This window comes from Chaetodon auriga, chromosome 17 (assembly GCF_051107435.1).
Source record: "Chaetodon auriga isolate fChaAug3 chromosome 17, fChaAug3.hap1, whole genome shotgun sequence".
Taxonomy (NCBI): domain Eukaryota; kingdom Metazoa; phylum Chordata; class Actinopteri; order Chaetodontiformes; family Chaetodontidae; genus Chaetodon; species Chaetodon auriga.
In genome coordinates, this window is record NC_135090.1 from 18948269 (window position 1) to 18963636 (window position 15368).

General features: G+C 41.9%; 2 protein-coding genes across 4 annotated transcripts; one reads left to right on the top strand and one right to left on the bottom strand.

Annotated features, from left to right (window-relative positions):
• Positions 1-6204: 6204 nt before the first annotated feature.
• On the bottom strand, positions 6205-9970 carry meaf6 (MYST/Esa1-associated factor 6). Of its 2 annotated transcripts, XM_076755098.1 has the most exons (8): positions 9873-9970; positions 9162-9277; positions 8804-8891; positions 8648-8693; positions 8348-8540; positions 7484-7513; positions 6926-6959; positions 6205-6663 (listed from the first exon to the last, which is right to left on the bottom strand). In XM_076755098.1, the coding sequence occupies exons 1-8, from the start codon at positions 9960-9962 to the stop codon at positions 6649-6651; spliced, it is 612 nt and encodes a 203-aa protein (XP_076611213.1). In that variant the 5' UTR covers positions 9963-9970; the 3' UTR covers positions 6205-6648. The 2 variants fall into 2 exon arrangements, with proteins under 2 accessions (XP_076611213.1, XP_076611214.1); XM_076755099.1 differs by lacking the exon at positions 7484-7513.
• stpg1 (sperm-tail PG-rich repeat containing 1) lies at positions 9425-13104 on the top strand. 2 transcript variants are annotated; one of them, XM_076755096.1, is made up of 8 exons: positions 9425-10234; positions 10305-10432; positions 10526-10627; positions 10834-11013; positions 11119-11227; positions 11360-11528; positions 11616-11806; positions 12878-13104. In XM_076755096.1, the coding sequence occupies exons 1-8, from the start codon at positions 10204-10206 to the stop codon at positions 12949-12951; spliced, it is 984 nt and encodes a 327-aa protein (XP_076611211.1). In that variant the 5' UTR covers positions 9425-10203; the 3' UTR covers positions 12952-13104. The 2 variants fall into 2 exon arrangements, with proteins under 2 accessions (XP_076611211.1, XP_076611212.1); XM_076755097.1 differs by having other exon boundaries at positions 9447-10234; positions 10308-10432.
• Positions 13105-15368: the final 2264 nt, after the last annotated feature.

Here is a 15368-nt window from a genome sequence, read left to right on the forward strand (position 1 = left end):
CACAACATCTGGGGACCATGAAAACCTGAACCAGCTTTCATGGAGATACGTCCAACAACAGTTAGCAACACAGCTAACATGGCTAAAAACCATTCAAACACCTGGCTGTAGTGGTCACAATGTGAAACCATTTGTGAATCACTGCTCAAATAATACACTCACAAATGGAAAAAATGTATTCTGTCAAATTATCCTGTAATTTCAAAGGTTGCTGTCGCAAGTGGTTTAGAAGTGTTTAAAGTCATATTTATATCATCTTAAACTGCCATGATAAAACCGTCAAACGTGAGGGAAAATGGTCCTTTAAAACACCCTAACCCCATTTCCCAAAGATGGTTTTCTGTGAGTAATCCCATGCAGACTTTCCCTTACTATTAGTTAGATAATCTAGATAAATATTTACAGTTCAGAGCCTCTGCAACGATCTGCTCTGATTGTGTTTATACAGAGGCTGTGCCAGGCTAGTGTCCACGTCAAGAGGAGGCAACAGAAATGAAAAAAAAAGAAAAAGAAAAAAGTTTTACATTAAAGTAGTTTTAGCCTGTGTTCTTTATGCTAACTGAAACACCTTATACCTGGTCTCTCTAGCTTTAAAGTGCCCAGAAAATAGCCTAATAAGAGAAATAAAAGGGCATTCTTATGAGTATGAAAGGTTTACAAAACAAAAAGATAAAATGTCCTCTTCCACGACTCCACAAAAAGCCAGTGAGTGGACTTTGAGTTGAGATGATTTAGTCAAATTTTCAAAAGACATGAATTTATGGGTTTGGCCCTGACTGGTGCTAATGTGAAAATATGAGCACTGCAGGCCCCTGGTATTCCCTCATAAACTGAGAAATGTAGCTGTCAAGAAGTGATGTACATTCCTGTGACTTCCTGCTTTTGATCATCATTTATGAGCGAGTGTAAAAGTGTTGACTTGCAGCAACAAGCCTGTTCTTTACACGCTGTTAAAATCTTATCACAAGATCCACTCCAGATGAAAAATAAAAGCTCCATGTGGCGCTGTTATTTGTTCGAGCTTTTCCCATGACTCTTCCTGAAATATTTTTGACCTTGTTTGCGGGGATGAAGGAGAACAGTCTTGTTTGGTCCCAGGAGGAGGAGGAGGAGGAGGAAGGATGGGGGTTGAAGCTCCTCAGTGAATATTTAAGATTTCACGTCATCCCGCTCAGTCTCTGAGGGGCCGGGGACTCAAACTCAGCTGGATCCCGCTGTTGGAGGCTGTTAAAGTAATTAGGCGACATTACTGCGACCGACAGACCACAGAAGAAGGATGGGGACTACGCCTCGCACGAGACCCTCCAGCTTCTGCAGTGTTTGTACTGAATGTTTCCTTAAGTCATCTAAGGTCCTCGTGTTGTGTTTACTATCAGCGGGAATTCACATTTGAGCCTTTGCCAGCTTAGTGCGCTCCGTTTGTGTGTATTTTACCCTGTTGGAAGTTGTGAATGATGAGGACTTCTCTAAAGAGGGTCAGTTCATGTAAATTACCAAAACACATTTGTGGTTTCTGGCCAGGCTGATCATTGTGGTTTAGTTCCCTGGTTTTCAGATATCCATCCTCTCTCTCTGCCTCTATAACAATATGATGGAAGTGAATTGTATGTGTGCTGTGGTTTAATCATCCATTTTCTTCTGTACTTGTTTTGTCCTGTGGATTTCTTCAAAGCTGTGAGCATCACAAAGGAAATTCAATAAACCTCCACTGGTTTAGAGGAGTGGCAGGAACTTCAGATAAACCCTCAGCAAAATGTCCCGAATGGTCAGATACCACATGGACTTTATCCAGTGGCCCCAAAAGCTGAACCAACATGGACGAGATGTCCTTGGAGAGATCAGAGGAGCGGAAATGGGAACTTCTACGATTCTGTGACAACTGGGAAAACTGGATCTGTTGAGGAAGATCGTATGATCAATCAAAAGCTGCAGAACAGTTGCTGAATGTAGCCTGTGGAGGTGATCGCTTTGCCAACTGATAAAACTGTTTATGGATAAAATAAGCAGATAGGAATGCATGTTTTTTGCTAATCCAGTGAACTGAACACCTCATCAATAATAAAAAATATTGCCATAAACCAATCCTGGTTATTGATCTGCAGCATTGCCCACAGTGAACCCAGTAATATCAAAGTAATAGTTTCCCTCTTTTGTAAAAGTAAATGGAAATATATTTTTGGGATTTTTTTTTTTTGCTTGTACTTCAAAGGAAATAGTCGTTCTATTAAGTGTAAGTAGTGATTCGGAAAACTCTTGTGTTTTCTTGTGTGCTGTGGAGAGGTGTGGTTCTTTGTTTGCTGTCTGTTTTCTGTCTCTTCTGGCAGAGGCTGGGCGTGGTTCTACAGGTGGCTCCAACTCAGCTGGGACTCATCACAATCAGGCACAGCATAAAGACTGTGGACTGCAGAGGACTTGTTGTCAGATTGTTTCAGCTGCTTAGTGGAGTTGGCTGTTTGTCAGTGCTACCTGTGAGTATTAGTGTATATTACTGGCGCCTGATCTGTGTCTTTTTCCTGTTTGCTCAGTGAGTTCTCTGCACTGATCTCCAGCTCCAGTGTCTCTGCCACCACGCCTCCCAGACTATTGCCTCCACCTACCTCAGGCCTCAAGCCCTCAACCATCACTACCAAGACTCTACTGTACATCTTAACTGTATTTGAGGTGAGCTGAACAGAAATATAAACTCAGCTCTGACATTAATCATCGTCTGACTGGTCTTCATCAGGGAATGTAACTACATGACCAGAAATGACAAACAGCACAGTCGAGCAGGAAAGCTCCATTTCCAGTAAAAGGTCGGCAGGGTTGAAATGAAGTTTTTCTGCACTCCTTCAGTCAGGAATCATTATTCAAAGCTGCTGTTTTGTCATAGTTGGGCTGACACTAAGCTGAGCACACTTGCTGGTTTTCAACAACAAAATCATTCATTAAGATGAGGAAGCCTCCCCGGAGAGCCGTGGTGATCCACTTTTGGACACTGACCATCACAAATGGAACATTTGCATGTTAAGAGTCAAACTCCAGAGCGTTTGGCAGCAAACCAGTTTCTTTTAAGCCCTAGACTACAGTTTGCACTTTCTAATCTGGACTCAGAAACAAGAATGGCCCAAACGCCATACAGTTGAGTCATTTAAGTTAAACATCAGGAATCCTGTTTGGCTCCAAACGGCTCAATTAAACTTCGCCTTGGTCAACTCTTTGCAGATAATTTCCTGAACTGACAGGAAATGAGACAAAGATTTGCTGTTAAGTGGTGAAACACACAGTGTGCATTCATACCTCATTACTCACACACCCCAGAGTTAAATGTGTGGAATGTATTCTGGTGTGAGTGTGAGTTTCCAGCCAGATTGCATTACGTAGTAGGTGATGTTGAGCAGCTTGAACGTGACTGGTGAGTGAGTCATAGGCTGACATGTAACCTGGTCTCAGCCTCAGCCTCTACAGTATCTATGTGTCGGATGGCTGGTGAAGACGTGGGAGGAGACGGGGAAATAAGGCCGCCGCCGGGAGAAAAAATGTGAAGTATGTCTCCAACCTGTGTTAATGCTCAATGCACTGTCATTAGTTCTGAATCACAAACAGGTAAAAAAGTGAAGGCCCCACTGATACCTACCTGTGAAGTAAGGGGGTGGAAAGCCTTCACAACACCCCCTTCAAAATGATATCTGCCTCTGGGAGCAATAAAGTAGTGAAAAGGGTGAATTACTAGCATAAACAATCTACAGCGGTGCTAGCGGCTCGATACTTCGAGCTTAAAGCTAGCATCAGCATGCTAACATGTTCACAATGATGATGCTACATTGTGACGTTTACCCTGTATGAGTTCTGTGTTTGACGTCTTACTTTAGCATGTTAGCATGCTAACATTTGCTAATGATGAAAAGTCATGGGATGAAATCCTTCAGACACATTGTCCTGGGACCATACCTGTCCATACAAACTTTCTGGTAGATGCTGAAGTATTCCAATAGTGATACTAGATGAAAAGTCTGAGTATCAGGATTCTTCCTCCTGGGACCATGAATGTCTACACCGAATTTAAAAGCAATACATCCAAGTGTTGAGATATGGCGCTAAAAACCAATCATGTTAACCTCACTGGTGTTGCAATACATCCTGTAGATGTTGCAAGTCTAAACCAAACCCGACTGACTGACAGTGATTATATTTACATGGAGAAAATATTCTGTTTTTTGACCAAATTATCCCAAAAAGACTATATTCCTACTCAGATGTTTATATGGCTAATCACCATGAATATTCCACTAATATATCTGTTAACATGCAGCTGTGCATACTGCGATTAACAACCACAGCCTCCCTCTTTCATTCGTCCAACCACATTCTTGAAAAGGTCAGTGTTGCGATATTTGAGCACATTAAAAACCTGTTGGAGCCTGTCTTTCATAATTTTTAAAAGTAGGTGTATTTCACCCTCCATGGGCTTTTCTTTTGTGTCTGCATCTCTGTGTCAGCAAATTCTGAATGTGTTGTATACATGTCCAAAGAATGATCCTACAACAGGAATAATCACACACATTAAATGGAAAATGTGCCGTTCGAAACAAGGCCTGCTTTGGAAAATATGCTGTTTAGGTGATCTGTATCAAATTCAGAATGTTGCCATATTCATTATAATGGTGGAATATTAGCGTGCATGTAAAATAGTCATTGTCATCTGTAGTCACGCCGCTAGCATGGCTAAATACCAATCATAATGCTAAATGGAGCAGAAAAACAAAAAACAGTCATTGTGTCATACATACCAGATGAAATGTGACTCTGGGATGGAGCAGCATGAAACCAAAGAGTGCATTCCAGGGATGGCCTCTTCCCAGTCAGTCTCTCCATCATATGTGTTTGTCAGCAGCTCTGGTTCCTCGGGACGTTCGTCTCCATCCCTGCATGTGGTGATGTTTCAGGCCAATTGTGACTGATGGTGCTACTCGACGCAAAACCCAAGCCCTTCCATTTCTGAGTTAGTCTAAGCGAGCTTTAAAATATGTTTTTGATCCAAATATCCAAATAGGGATGGATCGAGCGAGGGCCCACTAAGACAGCCTTAGAGGCAAAGTGTGACATTTTGGGAAATATGCTTATTCACTTTCTTGCTGAGAGTTAGATAAGATGAATACCACTCTCATTTCTGTCCATTAAATATGAAACTACAGCCAGCAAGTGGTTAGCTTGTCTTAGCATATCACACTCCATTGCAATCAATACACCAACATAAAAACTATAACTACATATGTATATATATATTGAAAGCTCATCCTTTCAAACTTGTTTTACCTGGAAACTTCTATAATACTTTACCTCACCGACAGAAGGAAATATTTAGAGCTAATTTCATAGTCTTTTTGCTTTTATTTTTAATGTTTCTACACCAGCATGGGTCCTTCTGTGCCTTTGTGTTTTGTGAAGAATGTTGTACTAATATTTTTGTATGATAGGTGCTATTTAGCTGTTTTCATTATTGTATTGTCTGTACTTAGTCATAATGTCATTAGCGTAATCTGTACTATTGTTACAAGTCTGTGTTGCCCACATGCATTCAACAAAAAAAGTGAATTATTGTGTAGAATTTGTACAATCTTGACAGCAGGTATGATTGCCCAATCTGAGCAAGTGGATAAACCTTCTGTTATTGTTCTAGCGCTGTAGCCAACCATGTGTTTTGGCACCCCCTAGTGATGAATTTGGACACTGCATCCTGATTACATATAGATTAAAAACAAGTTAAAAGATGCAACTTTCAAACATTTGTTGACCAAACTGTATTAAATACACAACTTTTAATGTATTTACATCATCTACAGACAGCACAGTGTAAACAGCCCGGTGCTGTCGGCAGCTCGTGCTCTGAGATGCCCGTTTACTTTAGTAACTATTCTCATAAAACAAACAAGAGAACTGTCAGAAGGGAATGTGCTGGCTATTCTCTACATTAGTTAGGTAAACACAGAGAATATTTGGACTCTTCCATAAAATAACTTTTCATGGACTGTATGTGTGGGAACTCCATCCAAAAATTGGTTGATTTCAAAGTTTCACTGGCATGCATCTGCCAAGAAGAAACAAAGATTTCAGTAATTCAGCCAATTCACAACATCCAACGACCCCTCAGCTGCTGTGATGAGTGATGCAAAGCACTGTCGTCACTAACTGCTACAGAGATTTAAATAAAAAGCCAAAACATGATCACGTTGCTGGTATTTTATTATTTTTTTGAAAAACAAACCACGTAATAAAAGAATCCGGGGTATTCGGGCGTTAGATGACTATGTGACGCTTAACAAAAAGCAAAAACTTCTTTCTTACAATGGCAAACATGGAAATTAACTACATAATAAATACAATCTTTTTTAACACTATACAAGATGGTGTGTTACTGGAGGTGGGCCTCATCAGGTCTCGAGTAACATGCACAACCATATTTCTGCTTAACTGGTCAGTCAAAACATTAACCGTGACCAAAGGTAGGTGGAAGGGGGAATGTTTCAAGCAATGCACAAAGTACAGGCTGAAATATGACAACTCGAACAACAATAACAACAAAAAAAGGCATAAAAAGTTCACAAAGCCCATAAAATTTGTGTTTCTCTTCACGAATCCTCATGTGTGTCCAGGTGTTCCAGTCCTTTGTTAAGTTGAATAATCCTGCAGGACGACAGAGGACGAACAATGAGGAAAATCACAGAGGCAAAGATGGTGATCAGTCATGGCTGCAACCATCAATCAGCAGCTATCTTGATCACTGAATGACTGTTTGAGTCACTTCTAAGAAAAATGCCAAGTATGCAACATTTCCACCTTTCAAAACGTAACAACTGAATGCTTTTGTCACACATGAACATTATCGTTTGTTGCAGCCCGAACAAAAGCAGTTTCAGACAAAAAAATAACAAAAGACTCAACTTACAGCTCTCGGTTTCTTGTTAACCTTCATGTCAAATCTGCAAGAAAAACAAATCAAGGCTGCATTAGACATCAACATATCATAAACGTGGGTTTGATGTTAATTATGGGGGAAAATAAAAAGCGGTACCACTACTTTATCATGAAGAAGCCTAAAAACAAGCCCATAACAAGAACACTAAATGAGCATGTGTTTGTTCTTGTTTGTTCACAATCTGTAGCCAACCCAGCACCTGACAAGACCAGCAATGTTTTATTGAATTGTTGGAATTGTGGAAGCACACTTGAAAAGGAACCTGGGGTAAGAAAGATATGAAAGCACCCCAGAAACAAGCAGGAATATCTAATGAAGCTGAGAGTGCTGGATGCTGATGTGCGTTCAAAATGAAAGAGAGACGTGTTGGACATGCAGTACGACTGAGTAACCAGCAGGCTTAAACTCAAACTCTAGGTCAACAGAAGCAGACAGAGAGCAGGAAAAAACGGTGGAAGAGTTGAGGATGGGGTTTACAGCAGGCAGGATGTTAACACCACAGGAGCAGGAAGTAAAATTCAGACTTACTCAAAGTCATAATCAAACATGGCAGAAGGACTGGGGGGTCAGCATTAGGGGAAGGAAGAAAGCAGCAGCTGTTAGTTTACCAACCTGAGTCTAAAGCCCTACGTCTACACAAAACTGCAGTCCAGACTTTACAGAGTGAGAGAACCACTTGTTCACAGCATGTCAGGTGAAGCACCTGCTGTGTTAATACGTGGTTAGAACAGTGAAGCCTGACTCAGGACAAACAGGTCGACATTAAACAGGAGGCTAACACAGCGACGCTGAACGCTGCCAAGAAACTAATTAGTTCTTCTTTGTTTTGTGAAAGTGTAAACAAATCTACTTTACAAACCAGTTATTTGTTGGCTGTCGTTTCACTATAATAAGACAAAGGGGGTGAGGAATATCTTATCCTTATTAACAGTGTCTCAGGGAGACCATCTTATATTCAGCCCACTACAGTATGTTTCTCTTACACGAAATAATGTTGATTTTTCCAGACTTTGCTCTAATGTTTGCACTTTCTTTAAAATACCCGACACACCCTTCTGGGTCTCTAAACACCTGTGAAATTTTATCCAAAACTGTTTCTTGGCAATCTATATGTGTAATTGGCTTTCAAACTGGCCATGAAAGCACAACATCTGACTTGTTGTAACATTCAGTCTGCTGTCAGGAAGAGTTTAAATCTAAATCAGAAAGAAGCATCTTGTATCATTAAGACGTTTCCAATGACAAAACCATGGCATCAAAATAAGGTGTGGGTAGGAGGAAATCTTGTTGCATGTACAAATGGATTTTACAATAACCAGGTTTTACTACACTTCATGTAAATATGTCGCCCATCTTCCAGCTGATACACAGTCTTGTGTCTCTATTGTGTACCTGTGTCTGTTTTTGTTCTTCCTCTTCTTGTGGCTCCCATGATGGCTGCCTGAGGAGGACGAGGATGCAGCCTTCTGAGGCTTTAAGTCCTGCAGCGTTGAGTCCACGTCTTCTGTATCCTCCTGGCTGGGCTCGTTCTCTTGGTTCTGGAGGTCTGGAGAAGCGTCACTTTCCGTACCGCTGCCTGCCTCACCTGACGCAAACAACAGCACAAACACAATGTCAGAAAGCACAAAAGCGTAAGAAGGACAAACTCTTTTTAACACTGCTTGGTTTGAGAAAGTTACAGACACAACTCACGTTTTTCATTCATGTGATCTGGTATCCCTCCGAGTGCACAAACTGCCTGCAAATCAACACAGAGGGTGCAGTCGCATTAGCAGTTCTTTTGTTGTCATGCAGTAAATGAGAAAATACTGTACTGAGTGGAAAAAGTCGAGTGAGAGTTGGACTTACTGCAACTGATGTGACTGATGACTTGCTGAACAAACGCTCTGCTTCCTTGAATTTCCTATTCCGTCTATCGGTCTTACTATTGGAGTTCCTGATAAAATTACAGAAATATGGTTAAGTAAGTAAGTCATGCCAGTAGATCCCCCTAAATCCTCCACACTGCACCATTAATTCCATGACACTTCAACAGCAGATCCACTTCTTAAGCTTTTAAGAAAAAACAAGTCTGTTTTCAAGTAATAAAACAGCATATAAACAGCTTGACCTTGTTTATTTTGAGTTGGTTTTGCTCTTGTGATAGCTGTAAGGTATTCAAACTTTCCCTTATCTTCTCCTCTTCTGTACACCATCTAACACTTACTTTTGGTTGGTGAGGTATCGGTCCCATCCTCTGATGATGTTGCCATACATTTGAGTGTCTTCTAGGTAGCTGCCTTCAAATGCATATATTTGTCTTTCCAAGTTCACCAGTGTCTCCTGGGATACGGAAGAAAAAAATGATTAAACTTGGATTAATTGTGAAAAGTGTGTACATCTGATCAGACGGATGTGTTTGGTTTATAATCCCACCTAAAATGTTGTGAACCTAAATAACTGATGGCTTGCCATACTATCGCGAGAAGTAACGTTACTTAACCGGGCGGCTACAACGCAACTTAGCTATGCTAGCTAGCAAACACACTCGGCGAACAACGCTGCAGCTATAAAACGTATTTACAAAGCTAGTACAATTTGGTAGCTATTATCAAACATGACCATCAGAGACGACGCTAGGAAGCTAGATAACAGTTAATAACGTTAACTTTGCGGCTCTCTCACGGAATTGTCTTAACAGAAACGTGAGCTCTGTAGCTAAGTTAGCAGGGACAACCCACAACTGGAGGGAACTGGGCAGGAGCAAACCGGGAGAGAGCCAACGTTAGCAAATGCTATTATTAGCTTAGCACTTAGCAAGGCCCCGGTTAGCAACCGCCGAACGCTGAGGTTTAAGTTAGAGCCAGCTGTAATTCTGAATGGCGAAGCGCTTAATGTCACTTTCCTTTTCGACAATATTGCGGCAACATGTACTTACAGCTAGTTCTTGTTTCCTCTTCACCAGTTCAGCGAGCTCCCGGCGGGTGTCCGGGATCTGCGGCGGAGTCGCCTTCGCATGCATCGCCATGATGGATGTAGCTATCTAGAAACAAAACAGAGGCGGGTTGGTATGGGTTGGTATTTAGCGCCTGATAAACCACCATTTTGCCTAGAGGTGGCGCTAAAAGACAACAGGACGCGAAATCGACCCTCACTCTGTTATTATGTCGCCATAGAAACATGATCAGAGAGGACACGGAGGTTTTTTATGGCTTCAGATTTACTGACTTCAACAGTAGTTAACTTTCTACGTGGTATCCAACTGAACCATGGGCAACATGTACCGAGGATTCAATAAAAGTGAGTCTAAATGAAAAATCATTTCGTTTTTTTAGCTTAACGTGACTCAATTGTTCTTTTGATCTTAAAGCAGATGAGATCCCATCTCACACCGTTTCATCTTCAATAACAACGAAATACCAAAGATTGGTGACAAGAAATCGTGAAAAGAAGGGCTTTTCATCCCAAGCTCAGAGATTCCCTTCACAAGTCTGTCTGGTAGGGAATCCGTCTCACCTGACATCCCTGTGAATGATCAGCTAAAGAGAACCAGTGATGCGACATCATTGTGATGATGTGTCTTTGTTTCAGAATGAAAATCCAGGACCTGGCAGCTATGGCTGTACCTCCAGCATTGAAATCACAAGTCCTTCCTTCTCAAAGAAAGGCACAACAGGCTTTGTTGCATCCAAGGTCAGTTCCTTGAGTCACTGCACTGATTTCAGTTCAGACCAAAATACCTCAACAACTGTGGGACAGCTAGCTCGTGGTCCACGGAGGATGCGTCCTACTGTCTTTGATGATCCCCTGACTTTTTCTGTAGCACCAGCAGGTCAAAGTTCATACTGTGAAATATGTCAACATAAATTGTTAAATTGTCTTATCATCCTCTCCAACAGGCTGCCCGGGCTGCAAGAAACCCACAGAGGGGCACCCCAGGACCGAATGCATACAACCTGCAGAGCTCCCTCAGAGACAAGTATGACTTCAACACTGGAGTCTCCAGGGTGTTCAGGCTGCCCGTGGCTGTGCAGCTGGATGGTCCGAAGCACGAAACTCCAGCGCCGAATCAGTATGATGTATGTGTGTGAATTATGCCGGTGGCTTTTAAAGACTGTCTTCTGAGACTGTGTTGTACATCCTGTTGCTAATGTGTAGTTTTTTTGTTTCTTCTTCACCGACAGGTCCGTTTTGGTAGTAGACAGAGATTCTCCTCAGTGGTTGGTACATCAGCTTTCCTGTCAAAAACTGGACGAGACTCTTTTCACCCAAGCAGAAATGTGCCATCACCATGTAACTACCTCTGTCTCTCCAAGATCTCCATGTTAATTCATGCGTAATCACAGTTTCTAGGTTTCTTTTGTGTTTCATCTTTTTGTTCTTGCAGCAATCGTATTTTAACCTCACATCATGAATTTGTTAAAGGCCACTATGAAGTGAACGACAGTGTGACAAAGCACGGCTGCAAGGCAGTTTCGTCACCCTTCAGATCAAAAACCCAGAGAATCCCTGCTCCAGTGGACCAACGTGTACCAGGTCCAGGGGCCTACAGTCCCCATCAGACCCCTGCACTGGTGAAGAGGACCATTCTGCCGTGAGTAAACACACAATATTCATGGTTTGGATTTGCGTTACCCAGTTGTTTCGTTTTGATGTGTAAAAATGTTCATTCTCTTCCAAGGAGGGGATATTATTTGGCAATATCAGCACCTCCTCTGATGGTTCCTAAGGACCCTCCCTTGCCAGGCCCTGGGCAGTACGACATAGGAAATGATAACAGGCGGTCTAAGCATCACATGCCCACTGCTGCATTTGCATCCAGAACTCAAAGAATACCCCAGGACTCACAGGCTGACATGAGGCCAGGTCCAGGTAATAAAAAAAACACGCATTTTACTGGATATTTGGACAAATATAGGTTATTTGATGGTTTACACGTTGTAGTCACATGCTAATTTGTACATCTTTGAGTAAGTATTGAGACTAGGTATGCAGAAAATGTGCATCCCTACTCTGGGAGCTGAGTGTGGTAAATGTAGGAAATTGCTGACTTAAGTATATGTAAATGAGGCAGGGTAAGGAAAAGTAGGTTTGCATAAAAATTTAATGACAACATTTCATCATAAAGTAACTCCAAGAATCTGTTTAGCATTTTTGCTTTAACTCCCTCAGTCCCACTTTTTAAATCTCATTCTTTATCTACATATCAATAGTTAGAACTAAATGCCAATCCAAGAAATGTGCATATGAAGTACAGATGTGTAATAATAATGCAGTCAGGGAAGAGACAGGAAAATAACGTTTGCCTGTGTTATTTATTAGTTATGATACTTTTGTAAAAAATTTACGGTCTAGGTTGTGACCCTGACGCCTGTAAAGTCAGAAGGTTAATGAGGTTGTAGTGGAGTACTTTGGCTTTAATGTTTCTTTCACTTGTGGTATTTATTGTTATGATGATGTGCTGAACACGTTTGCTGTCAGTTGCACCACAAACCTCACAGATTTCACTTAGGAACTTGTGATTAGCAACACAAGTAGCACAGAAATGCATTTTTGGCCTGCTGGCTGAATGGTTAAATTCTCCACTTACATAAAGCTGTGCGATACGTTCATCTCTGTCACCTGAAAGCAAGAGACAAGAGCAACTCCCCTGCAACTGGTCGCTGTCCTATTATATGAGATTCAACTTGATTTCAACTTTCAGACAAAAGTATAACTTGTGCATTCAGTGCATGACTCATTTTTGGTGTGAGTTGCTCAGCTCGTCCATGTGTCTGATGTTACTTTTGTCTGCCTATAGGAGAAAGACGTACGTTGAGAATTGCTTTTTGAACAGTTGTTTGCATTAGCAATAACACATTCAGTCTTAATTTGAGTATTTCAGTTGCTCATATAGTTGCAGGTATGATAGCCTGAAGTTAAACTTTCTCTCCATCTTTCCAGGTTTCTATGATCCACTGATTTTGCCAAAGCGATCCTTCTTCTACAATGACTCCAGAGTCTGGGTTCCTGTATGAAGCTTTGAAGGAAAACTGCACTGCAGATATGTAAACTGATCACACACACAAACTACGATCATCTGTACCAAAATGCTTCTATGCACGGTGTCTGTGTTTCAATGTGCATGGGTCCATGTATCTCTGATATTTTTTAGATGAGTATTTGTTGAGAAAAAAAGATGAAAATGAAAAGTTCAATCATTTAATTTCTATTTCTGTGTTTAAGTTGGCCAATGAGATGTAAGTCTGTTTGGAAGATGAGTCATATTCAGTGATGGTGACGTAAAACAATGCCAAAACTCTTGAAAAGCCATATGTTTCATCCTCACCCCAGTTTCCCGATGCTCTAAGCTGGAGATGATATAGCAGCGAGTGTTGCTGCAGTCCCCAGCAGCTGCTGGTCCAACCAGTGGTACGCCACAGTAACAGCTGAGAGCTCGAGATGACACCACTGTGCCAACTGCTAGAGGGCAGGCAGAGGGGTGGAGTGTGGCTCTGTATGTGAGCAATGTGACTGACTGGGCATGATGCAGGGATGGCGTTTAACCCGAGAGACAAATGGACACAAAGGTCACTCCCTTTATCAGATACTGTATTGTTGCTCCAGGACTCTTCTGACCTCACTTTTGTGTCGTTTTAAAGGTCCCACGTGCAGGATTAAGGGGTTGTATTGGAAGAAATGAAATATAATATCCCTAAGTACGTTTTCATTAGTAATCATCTGAAACTAAGAATCTTGGTGTCTAATCTAATCTACACCATGTTGCACTGCCTGTAAAGCGGCAGTTTTGGAAATAGTTAGATGAGAGGTTTGATCCCACTCTCTTGTAAGGCGGCTAAAAATGATATTTTAATGTATGTATCAAATGACAAATATGAAAACAATGTGATAATGTCACTTGAGTCGATCAATCTATCACCTGAATCTGCAGCTAGCTGCAGCATTACGGGGCTTTATAATGAGTTTCAGCTCGTTGTTTAACTGTCTGGCCCACAGCGTCACTGTTTTGGTTGACTCTCACCGCTCTCATGGTGTCGTGGTCACCACAGCCAGGCTAAGCTAAGCTAAGCGCCTGCTGGCTGTAGCTTCATATTTACCATACAGATGTGAGAGTGGCTCTCATCGAACTCTCCACCAAAAAGCGAGTCTGTTTCCGCACAGTCAAACTTTTGCTTTAAGACAAGTTCTCTCTCTGGAAAGTCGTCTCGAACATTGACGTGGTATTTTGAGTTCACCAGACGCATCTGTGAACATGGAAATGAATGTCACAGAGAGATATCTGCTCTCTGGAAACAACAGAAAAAACAACAACATAGCGCGAGAGTTAATTATACCTCATGCTTATTTCCATCTGCAGAGACACAGGATGCGATCCAGCTTCAAACCGCAGTGTCATCTGCTCACAAGCAAATCAGTTGGACATTTTTCCTCAGCTCTGCTCTCGATAACCACACCAACTGCAGACATGCTTGACTCCCACTCTGTAGCAGCTGTGGTTATATTCAGACTCTGACTTCAGCAGTGTGCTCTCCAAATATGTGTACTCGCCCTGTAAAACCAAACCATTGTGTACTCGGAGCTTTTACAATGAAAAAGCGTTTTATAACTCCCTTCTGCAGACAGAAATGTGCTCTCCCCTCTGGTCAAACGTGCAGGGAGGATCCAGACGAATGTTTTAAGTGTAACTGCAGGCTTTTTGTTAAGAGCCTTTTTGTAGTGCCTTGTGTGTAGGAGGGGCAATTAACTACGTGCCTCTATGGGTTTATGGGAGGCTCTCTGAACCTCCCCAGGTCTCAGTCAGGTGCAGGCGAGTACGGACATGCACTCCCTCAAAGAAAGTCTCATTGAGAAAACTCTTTGTTGTCGGAAAAAGCTCAAGGATACGTGGAGACTGAATCACTAGCTTGTCTATCATGGCTGATTTATAATCTTAAATGCTCAGATGTGCTCTAAACAGGTATGTTAGGGTGAGACATGATACCAGTGATAGTCTGAGGGATCCTGTTTGTCTCGCTAAAGTGACGCTGCCTGCACCGGAGTGAACGGCTTACAATGTCAAGTTGGGCTTATGTCTGCTGCCTGGCAGTACATCAGTGGACTGCAGGCACAATTTGTTCTGCTGTAATTTCATGAGTGTTGAGGCCCAAAACGCTTGAAGACACATGGTGTGTATTTATGGAGTCCTTGAGAACATGAAGGTAGAAAGATAATGACATGTGAAAGCTGTAGAAAAGCCATGCTAGCGAGCGGCGGGCTTCAGCGATGACAGTGTGGGTCAGTCAGACTGAAAACCACCAGACTGAAATAACTCGAACAGACGTTCATGGTCCCCAGCGGATGAAGCTTCCTGACTTTGGTGATACCCTGATTTTTCCTCTAGCAGCACCATTAGGTTGAAAATTTTGCTTTTGAGTGACAACAACTACATGGCTCA

Coding starts and splice junctions, on each gene's coding strand:
- stpg1 (XM_076755096.1), top strand. CDS start 10,204: ATGGGCAACATGTACCGAGGATTCAATAAAA. Junction 10,628..10,833: donor CAGGCTTTGTTGCATCCAAG/GTCAGTTCCTTG, acceptor CCTCTCCAACAG/GCTGCCCGGGCTGCAAGAAA. Junction 11,228..11,359: donor CAGAAATGTGCCATCACCAT/GTAACTACCTCT, acceptor AATTTGTTAAAG/GCCACTATGAAGTGAACGAC.
- meaf6 (XM_076755098.1), bottom strand. CDS start 9,962: ATGGCGATGCATGCGAAGGCGACTCCGCCGCAGATCCCGGACACCCGC. Junction 8,694..8,803: donor CATCAGTCACATCAGTTGCA/GTAAGTCCAACT, acceptor GTTGATTTGCAG/GCAGTTTGTGCACTCGGAGG. Junction 6,960..7,483: donor ATGTTTGATTATGACTTTGA/GTAAGTCTGAAT, acceptor TTTTTCTTGCAG/ATTTGACATGAAGGTTAACA.